The following is a 26,435-nucleotide window of genomic DNA, read 5'->3' as shown; positions in this document are numbered from 1 at the left end:
ATTTCAAGTTCAATTTTTCATACTTAGGGATGTTCTTTTTTCCAAGCGTAAGAAGAAAAAACAAATTACATGCACTAAAGAACAATGACAATGGATACATACCGGCTACTGTTTGCATTTACATCAATGTAACATCAGTTACTAAACTCCTTAGCATGGTTTGTGCGTTAACTTTCCTTGTCTTAAAACTAAGGCTGTGAAATTCGTTCCAATTAGGCTTTATTTTATAAATGTTCTTATATATCTCTATCTCTTTTTTATGTGTGCTACAGTATCTGCCACTTATCTCATGCCTTCCCTTTTTATCCTACCATCTCCCTCTCTCTCTTTATCTCTCTCTCTCTCTCTCACACACACACACACACACACACACACACACACACACACACACACACACAGTCTCTCTATCAGTAGCTAGTCTCAGCGTTGTCTCTTTCTGCCGCTTTCATCTCCATTTAACAGCGTGGCAGATCAGATCCCACCACCTGATTTGAATGCGCTTTGTGAACAGGATTTTTAATGAATAGCAGAGCATTTATGAATATCTCCACACTAAGTAGATGTGTCAGGAATCAGGGTCACGGTCCCAGCCCCATGTGGGTAGGCGGTGAATGGTAAACCCAAGAGCCGGCGCTCTGCCCTTACAAAGAGCCTAAGACACTCCTCTGACAGAGCTGCACAATGGCAATGCCTTACAGACCACATTTCTGTTCCCATGCCAACTGGCACCACCGCAGGCAGCAGACAGACCCGCAGAGACCTTGCTGGTTTTATTGGAGAATTAACATCGAAATTAATATATGTAAGGACAGTCATTCTCAAAGTAGCTGTACTTTGAACTTACTCCTACACATTATGAACACACACACGCGCGCGCACGAGCATTTGTATGCAGCGTTTTGCAGTGCACGTGTCCTCGAGCCTTGTTTCTCCAGCTGCACCACAAGAGAGCTGTCTAAGTGACAACAATTAGCCTGCTCAGTTCAAGCTAATTGAAGTCATTTACATAATACATGCCTGCCATCACGATTCATCTGTGGACAATTCAAGCAGGTCTGTGTCATATTGTCACAACCTGATGTTAAATCAACCTCCCCCCGCCCCTCCCCACCGTGTCTTGATAAATGATCCCCAAAAGAAAGCCATAATTTCATACAAAGCTTATCACTCACATTAGGATGTTCTCCACTGGGTTGTAGTTTTTTTTAATGAAAATATGGATTGCATTTGCCAACATAGACAGATGTGCACATTGTCAAAACTGTGTTTACTATCCATCCCATTACGCATGCAATTACTCAGAGGCTGAAAACAAGCAGCCTCATTTGTGTGATGCTAAGCTGCAGTGGCTGTGGAGATCTAATGCTTTATTAGCCTGTTGTTTGGGAGCTGCTTTTGACAGGAAACTGGGCGATGAATTAAATAGATGGGTTGATAAAGAGCTTGCTGTGCAGAATTCTTCATGCTGAATTTTGGGAAAAATCATGCTGCCATAGCTCTTAACAGCCGATCTGTTCCTTGGTTGATTTATGAAATCAATTTGTCTTGTTATCAGCCGCCAGAGTTTACAAGATAAGATCAGAGCACATGCATTTCAACTTGGGGGTAAAGGAAGATGAGTGATAGGCTGGGTGTGTGTTGTGTGTGTATGTGTGTGTTTGCGCTCACAGTATCAGTCATATCGGGCCTTCATGTCGTTGTATCATGCTGTGAATCATGGGATAATGATGCACTGAGTGTTGATTAAATTTGGCAATGAAATGAAAGGATTTTCCAGATTGTTGAATCTGAGACTGTCGATTCCTCCTGTGTTTTGTGTGGTATAATGGCAGATTCATGTCAGCCGTCTCTGGAGAATCTCCTCTGATGCACTCAACAGTCCAACACCATCTCTCCCTGTCTATTTCGGTGTCTCATCTGTCCCAACTCTTTACTCATATGTGAAGTGGAAAGACTTCAAACGCCCCCTGTACCCAAACCCACCCGCCCATACACACGGTACTTTACCCTTGAAGCAGCGTGTGAGTGTGTATGTGTGTGTGTGTGCATATTCAAACACGAGAGTCCTTTCTTTTGTCTCAGTCAAGCAGCACAACCCTCCAAAATTCATTCAAGGCTGGGCTCCATGAGCTTAGCAGCAAAGGATGGAGCGCAATCGTCCCAGTCAGCCTGATGCGTCTTAGACCTTCTCTTCATGCTTTCCCAGGAGAAGCCAAGGGAAATGCTTTTTTGACATTGCCACCATCTAGTTTGGGGAGAGAATGATATGAAAAAGAATTAAGCCCCCCCCCCCCTCCACCCGTGTACTCCGGTTCAGGAACAGATAAGCAGTTTGTTTTGCCAAAGACGCCAAAGCAGGGAATCAGAGGTGACAGCAGTGGGGATGAGATATTTCAAGATACATCTTGATGGATGCGGGTTAATCTTAAGCCTGCCAGATGTGTCAAGGATTTGCAAATACCTCATGGAGTAAATCTCACTGTGCTGTTCTCTAATTCTGTTTCCCCTTTCCCCTTTTCCTCTCTGTCTCTGCAGTGAAGTTTGAGGATTGCCAGCGTAACAGGGAGGTGGGCTTTATCAGCAGCGACCCCTATTTCAGTGTGAGGCCTGATGGGACGGTGTACGCGGAGCAGGAAGTGGCCAACCTGACAGATCCCGTACAGTTCATGGTGACAGCCCGGGGGCTCCATGACGCACACATCTGGGAAACCACCGTTAAGCTGGCCTTGGCTGGACACCCCCATCCTCTACCACTTACTAAGGTAATTAAATACAGAATCACAGGTATGCTGCCAGGAGTGCTGGAACTGTTTGCTCTAGGATTTAATTTGATTTCATTGCCAGTATTAATGATTATTCAAATAACTGAGTAGTGTAACTCTCTGGTTAATATTAACTGGATGTCTACCACTAAAATCACTGGTTAGAGTTACAGTAGGGTTATTGGAAGTTACCATTGATCACACTGTACTGTACATAAAGCTGGATGTTGCATCAAATGTTTCTGAAAAGTTTTCAATCTCACCATCTTCGGACAACAAGCCGAATTATTTATCTGATGTTGGTATAAAAAAACATCCTCCACATAAACAACACAAAAACAGCACAAAGGTCATGTTCAGTGAATTAGCTGAGCTGATGCCGAGCAGAAAGCTGCAGAATCTGATGGCACCAACCTTTCGCTCAAACTAGCAGCCCTGCCCTCAGCTGTGCGTGCCTTAACAAAACTGAAACAATTGAGTTGTAAAAATGTCACACACTTGCATACAGTAGAGACCAAAAACCATTTTGTACCAGGCTCTAAGCATGTTTATTTCTGTTGTAAAAAGCTGCACATTTCAGGAGTCTATGGGGATTGAGTTGCTTTAGGAGCCAGCCACAAGAACCTGCAGTATGTGGCACCTCAGTGTTGACTTCATTTTTCAGCTGCTTGGAAATGACCTTAACTCATATAGTGAAGTAAGAGGAAGTTTTGCCTCAGTGCTGATTTTATTTTTACTGCTACATTTTTGTTTAGTTGTTTTAGTGCTGGGTTATGATTTTACGATCTAGTTACCAAGTGGCAAAACACTACACTTATCAAACTCAAGGAAATCCTGTTATGATTTTTATACCTCCATGCTGGTGACGTCCGGAGCTGGGTGCATATTGGTTTTGGGTTGTCTGTCCATCTGCCGTATTCTTGTGGACTCAACTGTGGGACAAAACTTTAAACTTGCCACAAATATTCACTTGGAATAAATGATGATGAATTATTTGGGTTATTAAAGGTCAAGGCTGTGATGACCTACAGAAATAAAAAACAGTTTTGGCCTTGTGAACACAATTTCTTTATAACGCTGTGAGGGAACTTTTTTGTCTGGCACAAATGTATGCTAAGACTAAAGCATTAACAGATTTGGGCCATCAAAAGTAAAGATTATGGTCACTTGCCTTGTGAACACTATTTGTAACACCCAGAGGGAATTGCTATACATTTGGAAAACCTGTTCATCAATTAAACCCAAGTTATTTTCTATTGTTTGGTTCATTTGTTCTCAGCAGGTTTATACTGAGCCAGAGATAAAGATACCTGACTCTTCAATTAGATAAATGATTTTATTAAGTCATCCGAATAATTTTGCATCAGGAGCTCAGCATTTGGAACGAGCAGATTTCATATTGCATCTTCTCCTGTTCACCTCATCTCAGATTATAGCTACAGGTTTTTGTGAATCACCTTGGAATCCAGTCAAAACTGTTTCTGCCTAATCAGCCAATAAACCACGGGTACAGATCTTTGTTTGAGTTATTTTCAACTTTAGTTAATTTTAAATGTTGAAAGCTAAACCTAATTATATTTGATAGAAAGAAAACACTGGAGGAGGATTTATATTTGATAAGAGGATTTGAAACTGGATTTAGTTTCAATAAAATGCTATTAAAACCCAGGCCTTGACTCTTTCTGTGTAGATATACTTCAGTGCTTGGTGCAGAAACTGTGAAGTGTCTATCTGATAAATGTTCCCATCAATCAGCAAAGAAGTTTACTGAACAAATAAAACATGAACGAGGTGAAATGTGACGAAACATACTTTAATGATCAGACCCATTCAGTCTTTCTTGCAAGGACACTTTGCCGTCTCCTTTTGACCCTGTATGCACGCACACTTCCTCATCATGTACATGGTCTTTGTGTGGTTCAGCTGTATCCAAGGTAACATTTTTATGAAAGAGCGCATGCACAGCAGTGAAGTAGCAGGACTGTTTTATATGTGACAAGTTGAGACATGACCCTATTTGCTACCAAGGCTCTATTAGCTAACGGAGACTGTAAAATTACACAGGGCCAAATGTAACCACTGTTACTGACTTCCACTGGGGCTGCACTTTGTTGAGTGACAAAGCCATTATCATTTCTCCTGCAGTACTTGTTGAACGCCATTGGGCTTAATGTTCAGTCATGTTTCTAATCATGACAAAAAGCCCAAGACTCATGTAGCTAAAATAATTGCGGAGTGGGGATTAAAATTCTGCCCACTCCTGGCAGTGCAATAATGGAGACTGGGAAATAATTGACATTGATTGAGCTAATGTTCCACTCAGGCGGAGTCTGCGAGGACCAGGTGATGTAGTTTCACTGTATAATTATGATCCCCACATAGCGGAGTTAGAGAAAGATTCAATAATTGAACAAGAAATATGTGTGTTTTTTCTAATTAAAAACACATTATATACGTACAGCTCAGTATGTGTTTTGCTGTCCTTACACATGTCCTTGTCATTTATTCATCAGGAACCACAGTTCGAATCTCCAGTCTCCTGAATGGAAAATTGCTGGTGTGCCCTGAGGAAAAATTAAAATAAATACTTGTTTCATCATGAGCACAGTCATAAAAGATGTAATTATTAAAATAAAGTGTGAGCTTGAGGAAAATATGTGACAGGAACATGGGTGACAAAATTTCTATTTAAGGGACTAAACAAATGAACCGTTTGGTTGGTGATTAATATGATGTTGTATATTTGTATATCTTTGTTACTTCTTTCATACTGCACAGTGCAAGACTGTCATCGCTCATAGTTTCACATTGTTCGAGTGACATAGGATAAAGGACTTCATTGAAACAGTGAGTGACAACCTCCACAAGGCTGAAAAATCACCCTTTTTAGCAGTTTGTCGTTACCAACATCAACTATTTATGACTTGAGTGGGAAGGGTGACATTTATAAGTGATCACAGTTTTATGGTAGACTTGTTCAGTCTGGTTGATTCATTTTGTGTTACATTCTGTACTCTCCAGAATTGAGCGTTTATTAAAATGCAACCGCTGTAATTTAACACGATGGCAGAAAATTAGTCCATAGTGGCAGAGTCCTGAGGCATCACCAGACCCCTTTTACTGGGGCACAACCCCAGTATAAATGAGCTCTGCCCCAGTATAAATAAATGTCATATAGGCAGTACACTTTAATGCTTAAAGAATAAGCAAAGTCAGTTCAGACTGAGTTGTGCCCCAGTAGAGCTTAATGGGTGGCAACACCCCTGGTGGAGTCTGTGACCTGCTGTAATGTCAGGCAGCGCTGCGGACCAGACTCTGTGGGTGAGGTCATGTTGTGAAGTTGGTCCGGACTTCCTGTTCCCTGCAGCCATCCCTGGTCTGCCCCCTCACTATGAAAGTTTGCTCATTGATAAAATACAGTGCATGTCTCACCAATCTAAAAGGCAAATCATACAGTACTTAGTAGTGTTTGTGTAGTGTTTACACGATTTGCTTGACAAAAGTTTAAACTTTTGTAAAGTGTGAAACAGTACAGTAGAATAACTGTCATTCTATGATAAACACAATCTTGCTTGTGTTTATTAGCCTACATGTACTTTATATATCTGACAACAACAAATTACTCCAAGAAAAATTATCTTTTTATTCAGACATGGACGTGGATTTTCTATATTTGCAGAAATGAACCATTTATTTTGGACACTTCCCCAATAAACTATTGAAATGCAAGTATGCAACTGTTTCCTAAACAGTTAAACTTTCTGATTTGTAGCAGTAACAGTAACACTGTGCTGTTTGCAGTTGCATTCAAGTTAAAACAGTAGAGTGCATTCCAGTGTTTCTGAACTGTGTTGCCCGTTTTCCTTTTCCAGTTCAGTTAACACAGAGATGAATAGTTGTTATCTGAGCCCATCTCTTTTTTTCTTTTTTCTGAAAGTCAATAGTTGTTTTAGAAAAGAGGTTATCATAATCGCATCAGCTAACCGCAACCTCTCTCGGCGTAATCAACATGGCCACGGCAGCGGAGGAGAGAAGCAGCTCAGGATATCCTCTTCTGCCCAGTGGCAATTAAAAGACAGAGTGTGGAGAGACAAATAATGTGAGAGAGAGAAACGCTGCACTCTAACAAATCGCATGCATGGTTCAAATCTCCTCAGATGAACAGGCCTCAGTACACGATATACTCCTGCTTTGTTGTGCAGCACCAGTCACAGTGCATTGATTTGCTTTTAATAACTGGCTTGGTTTCTCTCTGTTCTGTTTTAGTAGCAGGAATTAGCATACTCGGAATGTGCTCCATGGACGACCAGCTCATTTTACTATTTAATTTTCCAGTGTACAATATACCACAGCAATTGAAGTGTAGAGCATCTTTGGCCTGAGAGCCCTTTCTACCGTGTTTATGTACTCAGGCTATCGCACCTCACACAGGTAGGGCCTCTCGTTGAGTGCTCTCCAACTCGTGCTGATTTCATGGCACATTGGTTTGCCTTCTCCACCAGCTTAGAGCCCATCAGTTATGCACCAGTGGATTTGGAGTCGACCGGTTGTCAGAGAAGGGTTTTAGTGCTTATTTGATTTGAATTTTTTTACCGCCTGCTCCCCAGACAGCCTCACCTGTTCAAGGTAGATTACAGCAAAGGCCAGCAGCTGGGTGGAACAGGGGACCTTGGTGTTGTTGAAAGACAACCCTGGCAAGTCGGATGGTTGCTCCTTTGCTGTGTGCTCTAACTCTGATTTTAGCTAGAATTATTGAAAATCCACACCAAAAATCTGCGTGTCTCAATAGCGGCAACTAGAATTTCAATATTTTTAAATGCAAAGTTAGATTTCAAATTTATTTCTTTTTCATTTCTTCTTCAATCCAGTTGTTGAGAGAAGATCTCGTGGGAGAATGTTCTTACTGAAGACTACTGTAGCACTGGTCTTTTTTATTTTTATTTTTATTTTTTATCAAAGTGAACCAGCAAACTGCAGCTCTAAAGACATGAAAAACATCAAAAGACCTGAATGAAATGTTTTCAGAGCCGCACTGAACAGAGAATGGGGAATGAGCACATGCTCTTTTTGTATTGTTCTGCCTGTTTGTCAGGCTGATAACCTCCAGATGTCAGCTCCAGGGCTCGGGGGTTGCAGGCCTGAAGAATGCTGCAGCAATGCGCAGGCTGCCTGGGAGCAGAGAGCTGCCAGCTGGCCCTTTCTGCCTCTGGGTTTCAGGAGCCCCAGGCGCATCACAGACACACTAACTGAATGCCTGTCATGTGTTGCACACTCACACACACACACATGCATCCACACCCACACACTGGGACACACAAACACACAGACAAATACACCGGCACATATGTTCATGCATTATTTTTGCACATTCGTACGTGACACGTGCGTGCACACATGATCATATCAAGGCCAGCACGTATGATTTCCCATATGTGCATAGAGGCATGTCGAACTCAATGCACTTGCACATAGTATATACATACACACACATCCAGACAAACAAAAAAAAGAAATCCAAAAAATCTAATAAGCACCTACAGTAGCCTCCTGGCAGCCCACAGAAAGCATGTTCCAGTTTTTCCTTCTTCCCTTTGTTATTCTGGTATTGTCACGGTGCCAACAGCCTGTCAAATGCCTTGCTATTTGAAAGTGACAGTCACATGCAGCCACTGTGCTGATATCATCCACATGCAGCCTTACAATAAGGGATGTCTCCGTTTCATTGTTTCTCTCCGAGTCGGTCTCTCTGCCTGACCGTTTCTCTTCTTCATTTCTATTCTGGCAACACTGACAAAGGAATGTCGGGGCCTGATCAATCGGACGCTTCACCCCTGTTATCGTAAGGCCTGATGGGTTTGCCGCCGTCAGCAGGCTGATTGGTGGATGGAGTGACTAGTTATTCACTCTGTTTTTCTGCTGATAGCCAGAAAGGCGGATAAAGACTTTATCGTGGCAGCAGTGCACCAGAGTGAGCATTTATGAGGAGGAGGCCTCATACTGTACATGTTTTCTGTATTCATCGCTGCACATATGCACCAACACACAGACAGTCCTGATGACTCATCATCGTCTGCCAGAGAGGGTGTTGTTTATCCTCTGTTGCATGTTTGTTATTTTACATACTGTTTGTTTTCCCTTTGTTTTTGTTTATTTGTTTCAAATGAGCATCTGCAAATATTCACACACACACACACACACACACACACACACACACACACACACACACACACACACACACACACACACACACACACACACACACACACACACACACACACACACACACACATATTCACAGAGAGAGGCTAATTCCACCCGCTGCCCACGTAGGAGACTGGCACGCTCTCTGTCTCACCCATGCCAGTTGGTACCTGTGCGTGTTTTGGATGAGCGAACCTGGAACGAGAGTTATCTTATCTGGGAAACACATCTGGTCCCCTCGTTCCTCTTTCTGTCCTCTAACCATCCACCCAGGTCGCTCCCATCCCTCTCCGTCAAGCTCATGCCCAGATAAACCAACAGACCTGGCCGTCCAGAGACCCGCACTGTGCTTGCAGTCCAGTCCTCTGAGCTGTGAATGCGCAAGGACTTAAAACAAAAGATGAAAAATATGCGCCGTGTTTGCTCAGGTGTAGCTTACGGTTTGCCTCGTTCACAGGCAAAGCAGGTGTGTATTGATAGGATGAACCTCTGCTCTGTGTTTGGCAATGTGGCGCCGGTCACTCATGTGTACGCGCTGGTTGGTTGTCTGTGCCTGTGCGACGCGTTGTGTGTGTTCCAGGTGGGATAAGGAGGAGAATTTCCACTGTGCTTCAGGTGACAGCGGCACACTGCCAGTGAATGTGTGTGTGTACGCAGGGCGCGCAGACAACAATAGGATTAGGTGGATTACAGCAATACAACCATCTTACACAGGAGGACACCATAGAGGATTGGGAGAAAAACACTCTTCTTTTACACACCCTTCTAACCCTTATTTCACCTGGCAAGATGAGTAAGAACACAATCTTCTTTCTGCAGCTATAGCCAGGGGGAGTCCTCACAGGGGAAGGGTGTGTGTGTGTGTACACCCATACGTTCCCACATAGGAGTTGCCCATAATGCCATGGCTCTGTATGATCTTCAAAGAAGGCTCAACATCAAAAATAAAAAGAAGCAACATACATACAAACCTGGGGAATAGAATAGTAGTCCAGGAGTCCACATTTACTATTTGTGCTTTCCACACTTTTTTGAGGAAAATCATTGTTATTCCATCTGGGCATATTTTATCCAATGACAGACTTCTATCAGGGTTAAGTGTCAGATTTTTTTTCCTCAGCAGGGTCAGAGAAGGCAGGTACAAGCAGAAATAATGTTGTCTGCATAAAAATATGTGCAGGGTTGCAGACACAGCAAAGCATCTCTGAACAAAACCCAGCCACGTAAACCCAGAGGTGGTCTCGCTTTCTTAGGCAGAAGCCGAGGGCGGGGGGTTGGCTCAGGTGTCTTGCCAAGGGCCTAATGAAATGTGATGCAGCAGCTCTCAAAAAAACGAAAAGGTTTATTTATGTTTGCTTGTGTTTGCTTCTCTGCCACTCTCCCAAAATGGCTTTATTGTTTGTGTGACATCCAGTATTTTAGTTTCAATTTTAGCAGAGAGGGAAACTTGTCATTTCACAACACTTTACAGATTCATCTTCCAGCCTGTTGTGGCAAAATTGCATTCTTCAAATGATAACATGCGCAAGCTATTCAGTACGAGATGTGCGGTGATATGATATATTTGGCTTTTTCTTTGCAGGTTGGCATTGAAGAAATGTTGTCAAGAGTCTGGGAATCCCAGCCCAGAGTTATCAAGTTTGCTCGAAGACATCAGAGAGGCTCCTCTGTCAATGGGCTGAGGCGACAGAAGAGAGATTGGGTCATCCCACCTATCAATGTGCCTGAGAACTCCCGAGGACCCTTCCCCCACATGCTTGTCAGAGTGAGTGACAGTTTGTATAATTTCAGCAAATGCCACACATCCTCTCCTGATGTGGAATGTCTTTCTTGTACTGCAGAACTTTTATGTAACTTGTCTTTGCAAAGAAGGTAAGATCTGAACAAAAAGCTAAGTAGACAACCTACATATTCTTTCTAAGTACTTGCTCAGACCAGCTACATAGAGAGAGGAGTGGGGAATATACTATAATATCTCTTAGAATCAGTACAAGGCCAGGGCTCTCAGCATTCTGGTGTTTTCTTTCAAGCACGCCCAGCAGGTGAAAAGCACGACTCTGGTCTCCGATTTAGTCGTGATGTGGGCATTGTGTAGCACTGCCGCCGTCAAACTCCACACAGAAGGGCATGCAGGTTAGCTTAATTGGCAACTCTAAATTGCCTATAGGTGTCAGCTACAGTCCCAGGATGAGCAGTATAGAAGATGAATGAAAAAGATTGTTATTTGACCAATATAACAGATCTAAGGTTAAGTGGTGGAGATTTTCTCACAAATAAAAAAGTAAAAAAAAAACTGCTTGCACGATGATCGAAACTGTTGCACAATTGATCACGTCGCCTCAAGAGTACCCCCCCCCCCTTTACCGGGAACTCCCACAGTGGAAACACGGCTATAATAGCAGATACAGCACAGTCTGTGTTTTCTGATGACATCCAAATGTTAAAGGAATGTTTCAAAAGCAGGAAGTTTTGTTCAAGTTAGCATTTTTATTTGATCTGCTATATGTTAATGATTCTGCAGATTTCAGTTTTTCTGCGGAGGCACAGTTTTGCATCACCATGAAGTTGCAGACAAAGCTTTCAGATGTGCAAAGTCATTAATCATCTGCTCACTTGAATATTTATTCATCTAACATGTAATTTTAAGATTTTTAGATCATTTGTCTTGACGTTTTTGCCCTTACTCTTTGTTATTACAGTATGAAGAGACTTATAGAGAGAGTCATAAAGTTTTTGATATTCATGATTCTGTTTCGTAAATTTTGCTCATTGTGAAACTGTATGCTTTAATGAAGTCCTTTCATATGCCTATCTGTGTCTGTCCACCAGCCTTTCAATGAAAAGAGCCACAAAGAAAAAGCCCAATTTCACAAGGGCAGCATTTTTGCTTAAATTAAATTAGGATATAGGGAAATAATCAAACAAATGAAAATGCCGAAGCAGAATGTTAAAAAAAAAGAATAATTCAATGGGGCACACAGCCACCATTAGAAGAAATATTCATTATGATGTACATTGTACATTTGACAACCATCATTTAGAAGAAGTGCAGACTAAATAAAAAGGAAATATTGATGTGCAAACTGCCCTTATTTTCCCATCTCTACTTTTCCTCCACAACACATCTTAGAAAAAAGGTGTGGACAACTGCACAAGACTCACAACCACGACCACACGTCTTTTATCACTTATTGTGCATGTGTGTTGTTTATCTAAGATGCAGCAGGATGTGCGTGATTCATATCTTTGCAGTTTAAAAGTCGTTTGATGTCTAAGTGAACATCTATGTAACAACTCCATTTTTAAAAACTGTTAAAACACCAGTGACTATCAGAAGGAGAAACAAGCGTATGCTGGTCATGGAGGCATCGTACGCTCAGACTCAGTGGTGGGCTTCTTCTTTAAACCCCTGTCATTCACTGCCTCTTATCAGTCTTTCAGACAGATGAGCAGCTTTCTGCCAGCATTTCTGACACACACGCACACACACACACACACACACACACACACGCACGCACACACACGCGCGTACATATACACACAAAGTCCCTTACGCCCATTTGTACAGCGAGGCTTACACCCCCGGATTACGGAAATCGCCTTTCACCAATGTGTTGCAAGAGGGCAGATTTTCCACCAAAGCATTTGAACACTCACCCTCCCAAGCACACACACAGCAGGGCTGTGGGGTGTCAGGGGAGGCACCAAATTGTGCTGCCCTGTTGGAGAAATGGACCCCGTTTTATCCCCTTTTCACATGTCAGGTGTTAGATGGTTGGATTAAACCTCAAGGGCCTCCTTTGTGTGTGTGGCCATGCGTGTGCTGAGGTTGGGTGTGTGTGTATGTGTGTTAAAAAGTGCATTTGTGTTTGCAGCGAGACATCCTGCAGCTTACATTTGTTGTATGTGAACACAGTATAGATGCCTCAGCCCTCAGCCATTGCTAAAAGCAGTGCACCATGGGGGATGTGACTCTGTTGCTCCGTGAGCTCATCTGTCCCCGGCTCTCTCTGCAACACAACTCTCCATTCTGACAGGCAGCTGAGGAGAGGAACACTGGGGATTTTGTGCTTTATCTTGCCGGTCTCAGAAGTGGCTAAGCACAACCTTTAAAGCTTACACACTCGATTTCAGGACACACCAGCTCTCCTGTGCTGCTCAAACTCTTTGAGTCTCAGCTTGTGTTTTCTCCACACGAGCCTTCACATAGGCAAGTTCAGCAGGTTTAAAAAGACCAATTAACCTGCAGAATGTAATTACCACCTTGCAACCATCAAATAATGCAAATGACATGCCCAGAGAGGTGTGTAGTAGCCCGGTGGTGGTTTTCTTTTTCATTCAGCAAGAGGCCAATGCTGCTGTAGGTTATTTGATTAATCCCACTTACGCCAAGAGATCCAATTACACATACAAAACAAAGGCTTTGCTGTTTTAACTGTAAATAATAACTGATACAATCGTAACATTTTGAATAATTGATTCATAATTCACTGATTGACTCATTCTGTGATGTTTGCCATCATCAGCAGCAGCCACACACACACGCACCTAGCCATAGCTTCATTTTACTACTGGCCATTTTTACCTTGACATGTGCGATTCAGTCTCAGTTCAGTTGAGACCCACGAGTGATGCAGCCATGATGGCATTGATTTACCATTGTACTCAAATGGAATACGCTTCCAAGGCTTTGCTGTCAAATAATTTGACATGACAGATGTAAGTGCAGAGGAAATGGGGGGGGTTGCAAAACAGCTTGCGTGTTAAATGGATAGTGAGGTGGATGGCAAGAGCTCCTCCTCTTGAGAGACTGAACAGCAGTGAGGGTGGGAGACGGACGGGGAGAAAGGGAGACTAACTGAAATTGAAAGAAAAAATAGAAAGTCTTTCGAGAGTGCTGTAAATCTGCGGGGTGAGGGAGGCCAACATTAGTTTCAGGCCATTTGTGGCATTCTCATCTCAACCGTCTCCTGCAGCACCTATACTGGGGCCAATGAGGCAAAACTGATGGAAAGCGGTCTGAATATAGGAGAGAAAAGATCCTCCTTTCATTTAACCAGGACTCAAACACTGGCTACCTTGCAATGCTGACCCACGCACAGGACAAGGAATCAAGGAAGGAGCTGGAAATAATTGAGCACATTGCGGACAGTTATTTTAATATTATGTGATTCCACAGCCAAGGGAAAGACTAAAGAGACACATCTGTGTTTGGTGTTTCTTTTGCTCTCTGTGTAACTCTGTGCTGTGTCCATGGAGCTGAATGAAACCGTAATGATATCTCTATCACTAATGATAGCCTTATCACACATTCACGTCCGTGAAGAAAAATGAAGGTCTCAAGGTGAATAGGTGAACTGGATTATTGCAGGGCAAAATGATTTAGTTTACCTCATTATTTGGAATAGGCCATTATTGTGGCGCTCATGGCTAACACTGAATGAGTCACAGTCGGAAGAGCTAGAAGCTGCTCATTTACCTGGATTTTATCAGAAGGAAACAAAAGCACACAAACAGAGTAAACTTTGCAGGAGAGAATTTGACTCTTACTTCAGAAACAGTTGGAGCGTATTGCTTTTTGTTGGTTTTCTAATCTGGTTTACTGGGCTCAACGCCTCAAATTTATGTGCTATACATACACATATAATATGCTTATATACGTGTGATTGTGTGTGTGGGAGCAACTTAGCTCAATGACATTGTAATGTCTGTTCTGCTGTTTGCTCAGTATCCGAAATGAAAACACAATGGTTTATTTACAACCTCATATTGCACAGCGTATTTCATTACAGCTCATAATGAGTTCATAATATGCTTTTTGGATCCGCTTGTTTTGTCTGCAGTTTTATTGCGTCCCCTGTGCATTCAAATACATTGTGTCCACTGTGTCTAGTTTGTGTGCATGTGTCTGTGTGTGTGTGTGTGTGTGTGTGTGTGTGTGTGTAGAGACATGGGTGCACGAGGTCGTACGACTGAACTACACCAATATTCTACATTATTCAAGACCAAATTTGTCTAAAAATAACACCTGACAGAAGTTTCCTCATCATTTATTTACTTGTTAATTATTTCTACAGCCTAGTTTCTAGATGGAAAGCACCTCACGCTTCCCTTTTGAAAAAAAAAAAGGAGGCAGTGAGAGAGACTGTGGAGGGAACTTCAGTGAAACCAACTTTTCAAACCACTTACTTAATTATTGCACAATTAACTTCTTCCCCCAAATTATTTCCTATCTAGGACCACCTAATTGTGAGGGAGTCATGACTCACATCCTTGGCTACTCTCAGCTTCAGCTGGATATAGCCGGGGGCTTTAATTTCATTTTCTCTCTCCGATTTTTCAGCAGTACATCAAAACACTGCATTGTATTAGCATAGCATGTTATGACTGTGAGCTCTCTCTATACCAAAAGTGATAACAGCAGTTGTCAGCTTTCTCCAGGTTACACAGGACTTAATCCTAACCCTGGGGAGAGTCTCAAATATGACAAAATATTTTCTGTTAATGTCAGAACTCACATTATATCTGTGCATCTTGTCACGTTGTCACACAGCAGCAGAGACTGTGCAAGAGCAGAAATGTGGAGGTGAACTGGGTCAGAGATCTTTAAATGCTGCATCAGTTCTGTTTTTAGTATTACTGTTGTTTTCCTATGACGCTACTTCCTAATACATTACAGTATGTACTGTGCTTCCTGTAACTTATTTATAGTTGAATCAAATAACATACACTGCAACTTCAGAGGTGTAAATGTGAGGTCACAGACTTTATAGCTACTCTGTGCTAGACTACACCCACTATTATAAGCAAAGCAATTATCACTTGATATCGACAGCAGCAGGTAAAGATTATTGTCTAATTAACCTTAACAATTCCAGTTCTTCAAAATGTCTCCAATTCTGCCCGTAATTCCAGTTACAGCTAATGTCTGCATAGCTATTAAATTTTGGTTCATACAGTCATAATGTCTCTACTTCCCACAGTTTTTTCAATCATCATCATCGCACAAAGTTTAATTTTTCAAGTCTATCTGCAAAAGTCTGCCTGTGATAAAAATTCACCAGTTTCCTCAAGGAGCAGACAGAGTTTGTTGACATGTCTCGTTCTGGTTTAAAGGTTTCTAGGACACCCCTCAACCCCCCCTTCTTTTTTTTCTTTCCCTGATGCGATCCTCAGAGAGCGTCCCAGAATCCAGCAGTTTCTTGGTGCTGAATCATTAACAATAACAGCAAGGTCTCCAGGAATAAAGTTCCTTTTAATCTTGTTCCACATACTTTACTTTTTCATGATGAGGATGTACTGTCTCACACCCCTCCTGCCTGCGAGAGATCTGCCAAAATACTTCTCTTGCTTCCATCACCTTCTTCCCCTATAGGTCTTACTTTTTGGAGGTGTCCAGAAAACACAGTTAAGGACTATTCACTTCCATTGTCGCTGTTGTAATTGGCCTGTCATTCATTGTCGCCAGTTCTTCACACAAGGCTGTTTGTCATTAACCTCACTTAGGATGATGTAGAGATCTGTCAAGACACATACAGCAGTACATCTACATTTGGGCCATTCATGTGGAAAATCTTTTATCGTCATTTGAATCCAGCTTGTCAGTGTCTTGGCTGTGGACAAACAGAAGCTTTGCCAGATGGTTTGATAACATCTAATTTATTTCATTAGCTGTACATGTATCTATTCATCCAATTAATGCCACAAAGTTTTAATTCTATTTTGAGCATTAAATATATTCAGACAAAATTGTGTCAAACCAGGTCTGATAAATGTATCACATGAATGGATGGATAGAAGGACTGTTTATGTGTATAAACGTTTGTGCACACTTTGGCTGGTTTGTGCTTGTATCTCTGAGGGTGTGTGTGTGTGTGTGTCCATTTCAGTGTGTGCGTGTGTCCATGTCACTGTGTTTGACTGCATGTGTGTGTGTGTTTGTCAGTCTCAGCATCTCCAATTGGACAATTAGAAGGTGACAGTCCCATTAGAGCCAATCCAGTTGTACAAAGACTGAGTGCTGTTGTGAGTGACACAGAGCTCAGCCTCTCACTAAATAACTGTCAGTCTGCCCTCGTCCACTCTGACCCCTCTGGCAGCCTCCCTCTGAGCCACTCGAGCTCCCCTCTGGACTCTCATTGGCAGCCTTAGCAGCTCACTGAGCCAAGCATGGTCCTCCTTTCAAGCCTGGCCTCTAACTGATTGGTTGGACCTCGGTAGCCTTAGGCATGCCAGAAGGGCTTTCAACCGGCCTCAGGGTGCAGCTGATTGGCCAGGCTGTCAGGGCTGCATGTCCCCTATGGGAGCGTGTGGCAGCAGCTTGGGTTGAGGGATGCAATTTGACAATAGCAGAAATGTGCAACAGCAGCAGAAAGCTCCACTCTGCCCCTCCCTCCATCTACAACTCTATCTATATCTATCTATCTATCTATCGCTGTGTACCCCGTTATTTCCCTTTAGTCAGCCTTCCAGCAGCCAACCATGTCTTCACTATAATTATCTGCTCATGGCAGACCTGTCGCATGGTTTACCTATTGTCCTTGTGTTGGGCAGCTCGGGAGAATGGAGCTTTTTAACGAGTTGAATCTCTCCAGGGTTCTGTGGCCTGTTTGGGGCGGGCAAGACGAGGACGTCAGCCTTTGCCACCTCCATTCCCATCGCAGAATTAGGGAATATGGCTGTCTTTATAAGAGAGACAGAATGGCTGCATTTGCTCTATTCTTCTCCCACACTGTGCATCAGGGGAATTAATGGCATTGTTAATGCACAGAGACCGCCGGTACATTTCAACAGGATTCTCGTCTCTTGCAGAGCTCATCTAAATTGCCTGGCTAATGCCATAATTGGGTTTGTGAGTCACTTCTTAACTTCCATTAATATTTGTTCTCTCTCTAATTGCCCCCCTTTTTTTCCAAACCTACATATCATTCCTCTGTCTGGTTAATGGTCTGAGGTGGAGACAGTTACGTGCGTGTGCGTGTGCGCACTTGGGAAAGCGTTAAATCTATTTTTGAGCAGATACAAAATGTTAAAGCTGTGGGACTCCTTCTTCTCTTCTGGGTAATGATGACTGACATAGAGGAAGGAGATGGAGCGTATTTGAGTGTAAGAGAAAGATGTCAGAAAGGCTCACGGTCAAAATTTGAGGAACAACCTTCAGATATCTGTGATCCATATCAGCACAGGATGAAAAATTTATTTATTCTCCAAAGACTTCATATCTGTTTTTTAAAAGCGTGCCAAACACTTTCATTTGAAGGTTATGTATTGGGTATGCTGCCGGCGTTCAGAATGCTTTCTGCTCTTAATTAAAAGACATATTGCTTGACAATGCCTCTGCTTTCTCAGATGTTTCCTCTACGCTTCCTCCTTCTTTTCACATTCACCTATAACTGGATTGTCTTTTCCTCTTATACATCACATTAAAACAGCTCCTCTGGAGGGAGAAAAACATTATTCCTAAAAGGTTTCAGTTTTGTTTCCCTAAATTGTCGAGCAAAAAAAAAAAAATCTTACCCTGTTATCTTTAAACCTGAATCCACTTCATGGAAACATTACCTCAGGAAACCGTAGGAACTCAGAGGATTCAATTCAATTGACCGTGTTAGAAAGTGGAGAGGAATGGCTGAATAACAGTGTCAGGACCAGAGTAGACCAGCTTTCCTCAGGTGGTGACTCTCACTCATTTGTATTGATGGGACTCTCACAGCTTTTTTTCCCACTGGGAGAAATGGGAGGAGGGAGTGCAAAGAGACGGACAGAGACAGACAAACTGATATACCAGCACAATCACAGACAGAATGGGAGAGCACATAAAATGAAAAGGAGGTATATTAGGTTAAAAAAGACATATTTCATAGCTTCATGGAGCGTGCTTCATTTCCCATTCAGTTTCAGATCCATAATGGACCAGCCTCCCTGCCGCAGATGCAGCTGTTCATATGAGTATCAAGGATAACTGTATGCGACGGTGGCTGTCAGTGGCTCTCACTTGAGAGATATTAAACCTGAGCTTTCTGCAGCTTCTCTCTCACAGACCTCCTGTGTGACTATTTTTAAAACCATCCGCACCGTTCACTTCTCATGATGCCACTAAACTGACAGCTTTTACTGCTCTTTATCACCACACTCTTGTGTGTGAGGTTGCTATTATGCCCCTGTGCTGGCGACAGCCGTGGAGTTTCTGGGTTTTCCGTCCATCAATCTGTTTGTCCGTATGCGCGCACAGACAAACGTCTGTCTGTCTGTCTGGAATGCTGTGAGGGAATTTCCTCAAATTTGGCACAAAAGTGTCATTTATACTCACAGATGAACTGGCTTGACTTGACTGGCTTAACATGGTCAAAGTTCAAAGGTCAAGGTCACAAAACATGTTTTTGCCACTATTACAAAAAAACATTTTATACATTGTATTAAAATCCTCACCATGTGTGAGTCTGGACAGACATGGGTGTAAACAGCAGCTCGACTGGTTGGCAGAGGCACAGTCTTACAAGGTGGTAATTCTAGCTGTATGTTGCAGGAAGGGAAGTTTGAGGGCTGCCAAAAACTTGAGGTATCACATTTTTCCTAATTGGAAATTTTGTTTCCATTTTGTCAGCTCATCTCTCTGTTTCTTTCATCCTCCGCTTCCTCTTTCCTCCTATGTCATTTTACTGGATGTTTGTGTGGATGGGCTATCAGACTATTTGAATTCCTCTTACCCATCAAAAGTAGGGCACATCAGCTTTGAAGAGTGACAAGCACACAGCAGGAGGGATCAAAGCAATGCAAAACTGAAATTTAAGAGGAAGTTAAAAAGCATGTAGTTTTGCCATTTCCCTCATGTTCAACAAAGAGAAAACAGATACTGTATAACAGCAGGGAGAGATGAGACATTATCAAACACAGCGATTTTCAAGGATGCTTGTGTAGTCTTCAGATGCACAGATCCTTTTGATAATACTGTTTAACATAGCAATTCACCCATTCACAGTGACTCATATTAGCAACCATTCCAGCATCCCCACAAAAAGCAAAGGTTTACTCGCTGATCTGAATATTTTAACCCCAGAAACTGTGAAGTCAGGTTGTCGCTCTACTCAGGATTAGAAAATCAGATGTCTATTCCAGCATCACAGTCTCATTTTCTTTCTTTAAACCCACTCACTGAGGTGTCACACCTGATGTGAATATGTCATACAAACATTCAAGAAAAAAAAAAGAAGAAACTAACAGCATATTTTAAAAACATCTAAATAGTTTGCCAGCAATTCCCCCCAAGTTGACAGGCAGCAGTGTAAAAAGGAACAGTAAAGCAAATAGAAATGAGCTTTCAGTGAAATGACTGGAAATTCACACTACTTGAGGGAAATCTGAACCATTTAAAGAGGGAGAAGTGAGCGCATCAGAAAGCAAATTAGATACGGTTATTTCTTAAAGCCAGTTTAAAAATGTCACAGATTTTCAGATTATTCTCTCATCAGGTGCTTAGAGAACAACATCGCACACTAATGCTGACTCGGAGCAGTTATTTAAATTTTGGATGGTAACAAAATCACGCTTTAAGCTCCACTAAATGACCATATTATTATTATTATGTCTCATGTGCAGACAGTTCGCAGAGGGAGACAGTCTAAAAAGAGAACAGGCCTCTGAGTATATGAGGCATCCAGTCAGTAAGTAGTTTCTATTCAAGGCATCCAGATATTTGGCAGACGCTGTCTTAATTATCGTTGACAGCTATATGACAGCTAAAGCGTGACTGAGAGGCAGCCAGAAGGGTTCAGTCATAGCCTGTCTGTGCCCTGAGTAGTTGGCAACACTTCCTCCCATAATGCATCTAAGTATGGAGATGCTATTAATTTGTCTTTGTTGCATTTACCTGCTGCATATTAACCATACAGTACTTGACCATTCCTGTGTTGTCTGTGTTTTCCATGTGATGGGACGAGTAACATTTGTCTCAGCAAGCAATAAGGTTTTACTACTGTCTCGGTTTCTCTTATCACTCTCTCACACATTATTGCATATAGGAGCCATTGGTAAGTTTTATTTATTTCATAAACAGCATTAGCATTAAAAGCTGCTCACTCCCTGGTCTTTCCAAGGATTTAGCCATTTCTAAAACATGAAGTCCAGCTCTTACTATACCTACTTCATTCAGGGCAGACTGGACACAACAGTGACTTGACAGTGGAGCTGTTAGCAGACTTCAGTAGACTGGAGGAATTGTACTGATGGAAATAGAAAGGTTTCTCTCTGTATAGAGCTAATGTTGAGTAGAAGAATGAAGTTTGATGTTCATTTTGCAATAAGTAAGTAAACAGTTGTTGCTATGTATACAGTAGCTTAACATTGGCTATATATCAACAGCAAACCCCACAAATAGCTCTTTTGATATGCGCAGTAACATTGGAGTGTAAGAAAAAACAGAGAGACCGCAGCATAACCAACATAATATTGCTGGATGAGACAATAAATGTCACTGATAGCACCAGATGCCAAATATGGAAAACATTTACAACACAAGGATGGTTAATATGCAGTAAAGGCAAATTAATGGCATTTCCATGCTGGGATGCATTATGGGAGGAAGTGATGACAACTACTCAGGGCACAGACAGGCCATGACTGAACCCTTCTGGCGGCCTCTCAGTCACGCTTTAGCTGTCATATTTGTCAACCATAATTAAGACAGCATCTGCCAAATATCTGGATAAAGTCGTGCTGCTCGGAGGGCGAATTATAACCTCATGCACTGTAAACGTAACGATGGCTGAAGCCCCTGATAAGACTGGTAAGTGAACAGCTGTTCTAACGTTGGCAAAACTTACAAAGAGCTCCATTAGACTTATCTTAATTGTTTTAGGATTAAGAAGAAGAACACAGTTATAGAGCGGAAACACCAGAAATAGGACAATGATAGCAATTGCATTAAATGTAAGCATATGCTATATGATCAGAGTACACCAGCTTTCTATTTAGTGATATTTATGTAAGTTATTGTAACATTAAGTATGAATCACATGGTCTGCTCTGATTATATATCAGGCTTTGTACTCAACACCTACAGTAGGTTTTAAATGTTCAGGAGACACAGACTCAAACACACAGAATCTCCAACCAAAATTAAACATGTGCTGACAGCTGTGGCAGGAGGCACTATATGATCTGTCTGTTCCTACGTCCATCCTTTTATCACAAATATTTAAGAAATTCCATCAAATTTGGTACAAATGTCCTTCATTTGTACCAAATTGTATGGAGTTAAAGCAGAAGTAAGTGATATATTTGTGTTAATATAAGTCTTAAATAGTTATATCTTCCGACAGCAATCACTTACATAGAGTGTTTGGACCGTAACACGGGTCTCTCAGTCCCTCTGCTCTGCTCTGAGCCGAAGAGAAAACATTTATCGTATCCTACAGTTTTTATCCAATGAGGAGAGAGAACGGCATGCAGGGCTGTGTGTGCAGCCAAGGAACGCCGTGAATGTGGTGACGTAGGGACGAGGACTGTTATGGTGCGTTCAAGGAAACTCGTAACTTTCCGACCGTCAAGTCGTACCAGTTCGATCTGGTACGAGTTCACCGGTCGGAAGTTACGAGTGGCCGTTATAGTGACTTTCACCGGTAAAACAGGTCGGAAAAACACGAGTGGGTTGCCTGAAACGCGTAAGTTTCAAAAGTCGTAAGTTGTGACTTGAAGCTGTAATTTACGATTTCAAAAGCCTGCCTGGAACGCAGCATTAGCGAAAACGACCGGACCACTTACTTCTGCTTTAAGCAAAAAAGCAAAAAAGATGGAGAAGCACTACGTTATCTGGCAACACAATAGTTGTTGATGCTGTCCACAGTTCAATCAGTCTGCAATCAGTCATTTTTTCTACACACACTGTCCAGACATTACTCTGAGTCCACAAAGTCCCACACAGTCTGCTCTAAATCCAGCTTCTCTGCTCTTTCATTCTCAGTGCAAAACTCAGTCAGTCCAAGCAGCCCCTCTGGTCTCACTGAGCTCTGCAGTCACCGCACGGATGATGAAAAGCAGCAGAGAGGCGGTGAACACCTCACTGACAGTAGAAGTCAATGTAGAAGTCACAGCTGAAGAATCCAGCATCAGTACCTCAGCTTTCAGCACTGAGCCAGACCAAAACATGCACCAGTCGGGGATGTTACCTGGCTGGTGTGTTTGATTTGAGACACTTGGTGTGGTCGCCGGGTCACGGGTGCAGTAAATCAGTGATTAAATGAGGAAGATGCAACCTTATTTTGACCGTTGTCAGTGACTACAGTATTTAGAGCAGCTTCAGTCAGCAGCTACTAGACCACGATGCTACAGACTCACCAGCAGCTTTGACTCTGCTGCAGCTGCTGATTTGCCTTTTCATTTGTTCTCATTAATTTGCATTCTCACACGGTTAATCATAGCTGGCAAAGTGAGTGTTTAGAGTGAAATTACTGAGTTCACAAAAAAAAACACTTTGTTACAGTAACAAGGGTAAATGTAACCCGTTATTTTCACCACAGTTGTTTTCTTAAATTTGGTAAACTCACATTTTTTCAGGCATCAGAGGAACATGTAATTCTGATTTAAACCAGCTTGAAACACTGACTAAGCACATAGGACTTCATTTTAGATTACAGAAAACAACTCATTGTGTAATCAACGTCAGACTTGTGCTTATTCTTCTAATGATTAAGTACACTGTAATCATAGAATGCTTGAATGTAGAGGAAAAGCTCTACATATAATGTCAATGTTAATTCAACATGACATTCAAACTGACATTACTCAAAAGCTTAAAGCAAACTGACATTTGTTTTCATAATGATCATTATTAATACAGACATAATATATTTCATTTATGTAACACTTTTCATAACGATGATAACATGATCATAAAACATACTAAAGCTATACAAGACAACAACATTATTACATATCAAAAGCAGTACAATGAGGTTTGAGGATTTGAACACGGACAGATCGGTGCATGTGTTTGGCAAGAGAGGTCCAGGGGGAGGGGGCAGCATAATACTTCATGATATTTTCTCACTGAAGCCTTTTCAGACAAACATTGACCAGAAACAGGAGACAAAGCAACAGTTCATATTTAAAGATCTGACCTTTTCATAGTGGCGTCACTGTACAGGATCTGGTCGAACTGGCTGTTTATTTGCAGTCATGAAGCTTCCTAGATGACTGTAAGTGCCCATACATACATATGTGACATTTTCACGTTTAACACTCAGTAGAGGGCACTTCTGTTTCCTGAGGCTTTTGATCAATTTAAAAAGTGACCATTAGTGGCAACAACAGGCAGCATTGTTCTCTTGATAATAGTGAGGTGAGTGTTTGTAAATTGCGAGAATCAATATGTGGTCTTGAACGATCTCCTGGATTGCTGGTGTGGCTCCTGTGTAACCTGTGGGGGGTGTTTGATGTGCCTTTAAGGCAAAGTGAGGTGGCCGAGCCCATAAAGAGCTATAAAATAGAGAGAGAGAGACGGAGAGTGTGAAGTCAAAGGACCACAACACAGGCCTGAACCACGGAGCACAGACAAGATATAAAAAGAGGCTATCAAAGAGTGTAAACCACAGATTCCCATTATTGTGTGACATTAGCCCATAGCACATAGTAACCCTTAATGATCCCATGGGTGCCTGCAGCACACTGTCCTTTAATAACTTCCTGGCTGAATGATTGTTGTTTCCTGGAAGCAGAATACTGCAGGGGAAAGAGAAGTACAACTCCACACATGCTTGTCCTTTGCATGGAAGAGAGCTGCTTTGTTCATTATGCAGCATCGCTAGAAATAAGTCCAACATGAAACACATAGTGCCATCGCATAAACAGCAAATTAATCCCTGTTTATGTAGGCATCAGACTATTTATGCAGATAGGGTGATCATACAGGGTTGGATCAATTAAATGAGATTTGGACAGAGTGAAACTTCACAGTGCGCTAATTAGTCAGCCAACCGCTATGCTCAATAAATGGAAATGTATTCCTTTCCTTTCCGTTCCCTCTATCTGTTTGTGTGCCTTGCGTCACCCTGAGGAGATTTAACAGAACACTAATTCTTCATCTAATTTTCCCCAATTCCCCACTGTTTTCGATGCCTGTGTCTCCCTGCCTCCATCCCTCTCCATCTTTCTTCTCACGCTGATAGCTTGTCCCACAGGGTCCCAGCAGTTGTCAGTAATCAAGGAAATCACTCTCAAAGAGCTACAAATAGGTCACTTATCTGATGTCTGGTCTGATCTGACGGAGACAGACAGCCAGTTAAGTCCTTTGCATCTGCCTCTCCTCCGCTATTTTTAGTGTGATTAGTAGCCATTCTATCTGCCAGGAGCTACTAAAGCAAGCGGGAGACTGAAAGATGGCGATGGATATATAGAGAGGGAAAGGAGAAGGAAAGGGATCCCAGCTTTTATCATTAGCATTCAATTCAAATGGCTCAATTTAACAGTTGTCACTCACTGGATTCCCAAGACTCTAACAAGCCATGCTTCTTCATTTATTCAATTTATTGATATAAAGACTCTTCATTAAGAGACACTGGTGAATGTGACATTAGGTCTCAGGTGGCCTTGATGTGGAATTTTAAACAGGCATCGAAGCACAGGCCGCATGACATTTTAGAGCTCCTTTGTCTCCTCTTGGGGCTATTACACCAACTACACATGGTCTGCTTTGAAGTTCTGGTGAAGAGACAGATTGCACACAAACAAACACACACACACACACTCACTCGCTTAGTGACTGAGCAGACGTCCTGATGCAGACGCAGAAACCCATGGCAGGTGAGGATTTCATATGTGTGTTTTTCGCATGACGACCGACCTTGTGAATTATTGAACTGAGCTGGTCCTTTTGATCCGCGCTTTGGTGCACACATAAGAGAATCTCTTACCTGTCCAACACTTCACTACACACACACACGCGTGCGAGTGGCCATGAGCAGGCTCATATCCACCCAGGAAATTCTTACATGAAGAAATGGCAGATGTACTGTAGGGTGGTAGAGTTTTCTTTTTTCTTTTTCTTCTTCTTCTTCTTATTTTTTTTTTTTTTTTGCATGCTCCTGCAGCTGAAGCAGATGGGACTCTTCATGGTGCGCCTCAGTTCATTTCTTCTTGTTTTGAACAGTGAAGCCTAAACATGTTTGTCTCCTTCACAGATAAAACAGAGGATTTCTCGAGCACGTTCTCATTACTGAAATGCATAATCCAGCTGTTCTGTTGCGCACTCCACACTGATGATGAGGGTGAATGATCAAATTACATTATTATTTATGCCACAGTTTCAACTGGCTTTGATTGACAGATGGTAGGTGTTGTGAATAATACATTTAATTAGTCTTACAGTAAAATCGTCATGCTTCGTGGTTCGATGTAAAGTACAGTGCACTACTGATTGATAGGAGTTATACAATACCGTACTTCTGGACCCACAGGATCCACATATGGATCCACATGGGTCCT

At 42.1% G+C, this 26,435-nt stretch overlaps 1 protein-coding gene across 1 annotated transcript in view; it reads left to right on the top strand.

Annotated features, from left to right (window-relative positions):
* Window positions 1-2,722: 2,722 nt before the first annotated feature.
* The window catches only part of cdh4 (cadherin 4, type 1, R-cadherin (retinal)), a 74,772-nt gene continuing 51,059 nt past the window's right edge, over window positions 2,723-26,435 (top strand). Inside the window, exons 1-2 of the mRNA XM_083972716.1 lie at window positions 2,723-2,762; window positions 10,546-10,728. Coding sequence (XP_083828842.1) covers window positions 10,561-10,728 — 168 coding nt within the window. The 5' untranslated portion in view covers window positions 2,723-2,762; window positions 10,546-10,560. The remainder of the gene's footprint in view (window positions 2,763-10,545; window positions 10,729-26,435) is intronic.

This window comes from Trachurus trachurus (assembly GCF_905171665.1).
Source record: "Trachurus trachurus genome assembly, chromosome: 5".
NCBI classification, from domain to species: domain Eukaryota; kingdom Metazoa; phylum Chordata; class Actinopteri; order Carangiformes; family Carangidae; genus Trachurus; species Trachurus trachurus.
This window is presented reverse-complemented; position numbering and strand designations above follow the sequence as displayed.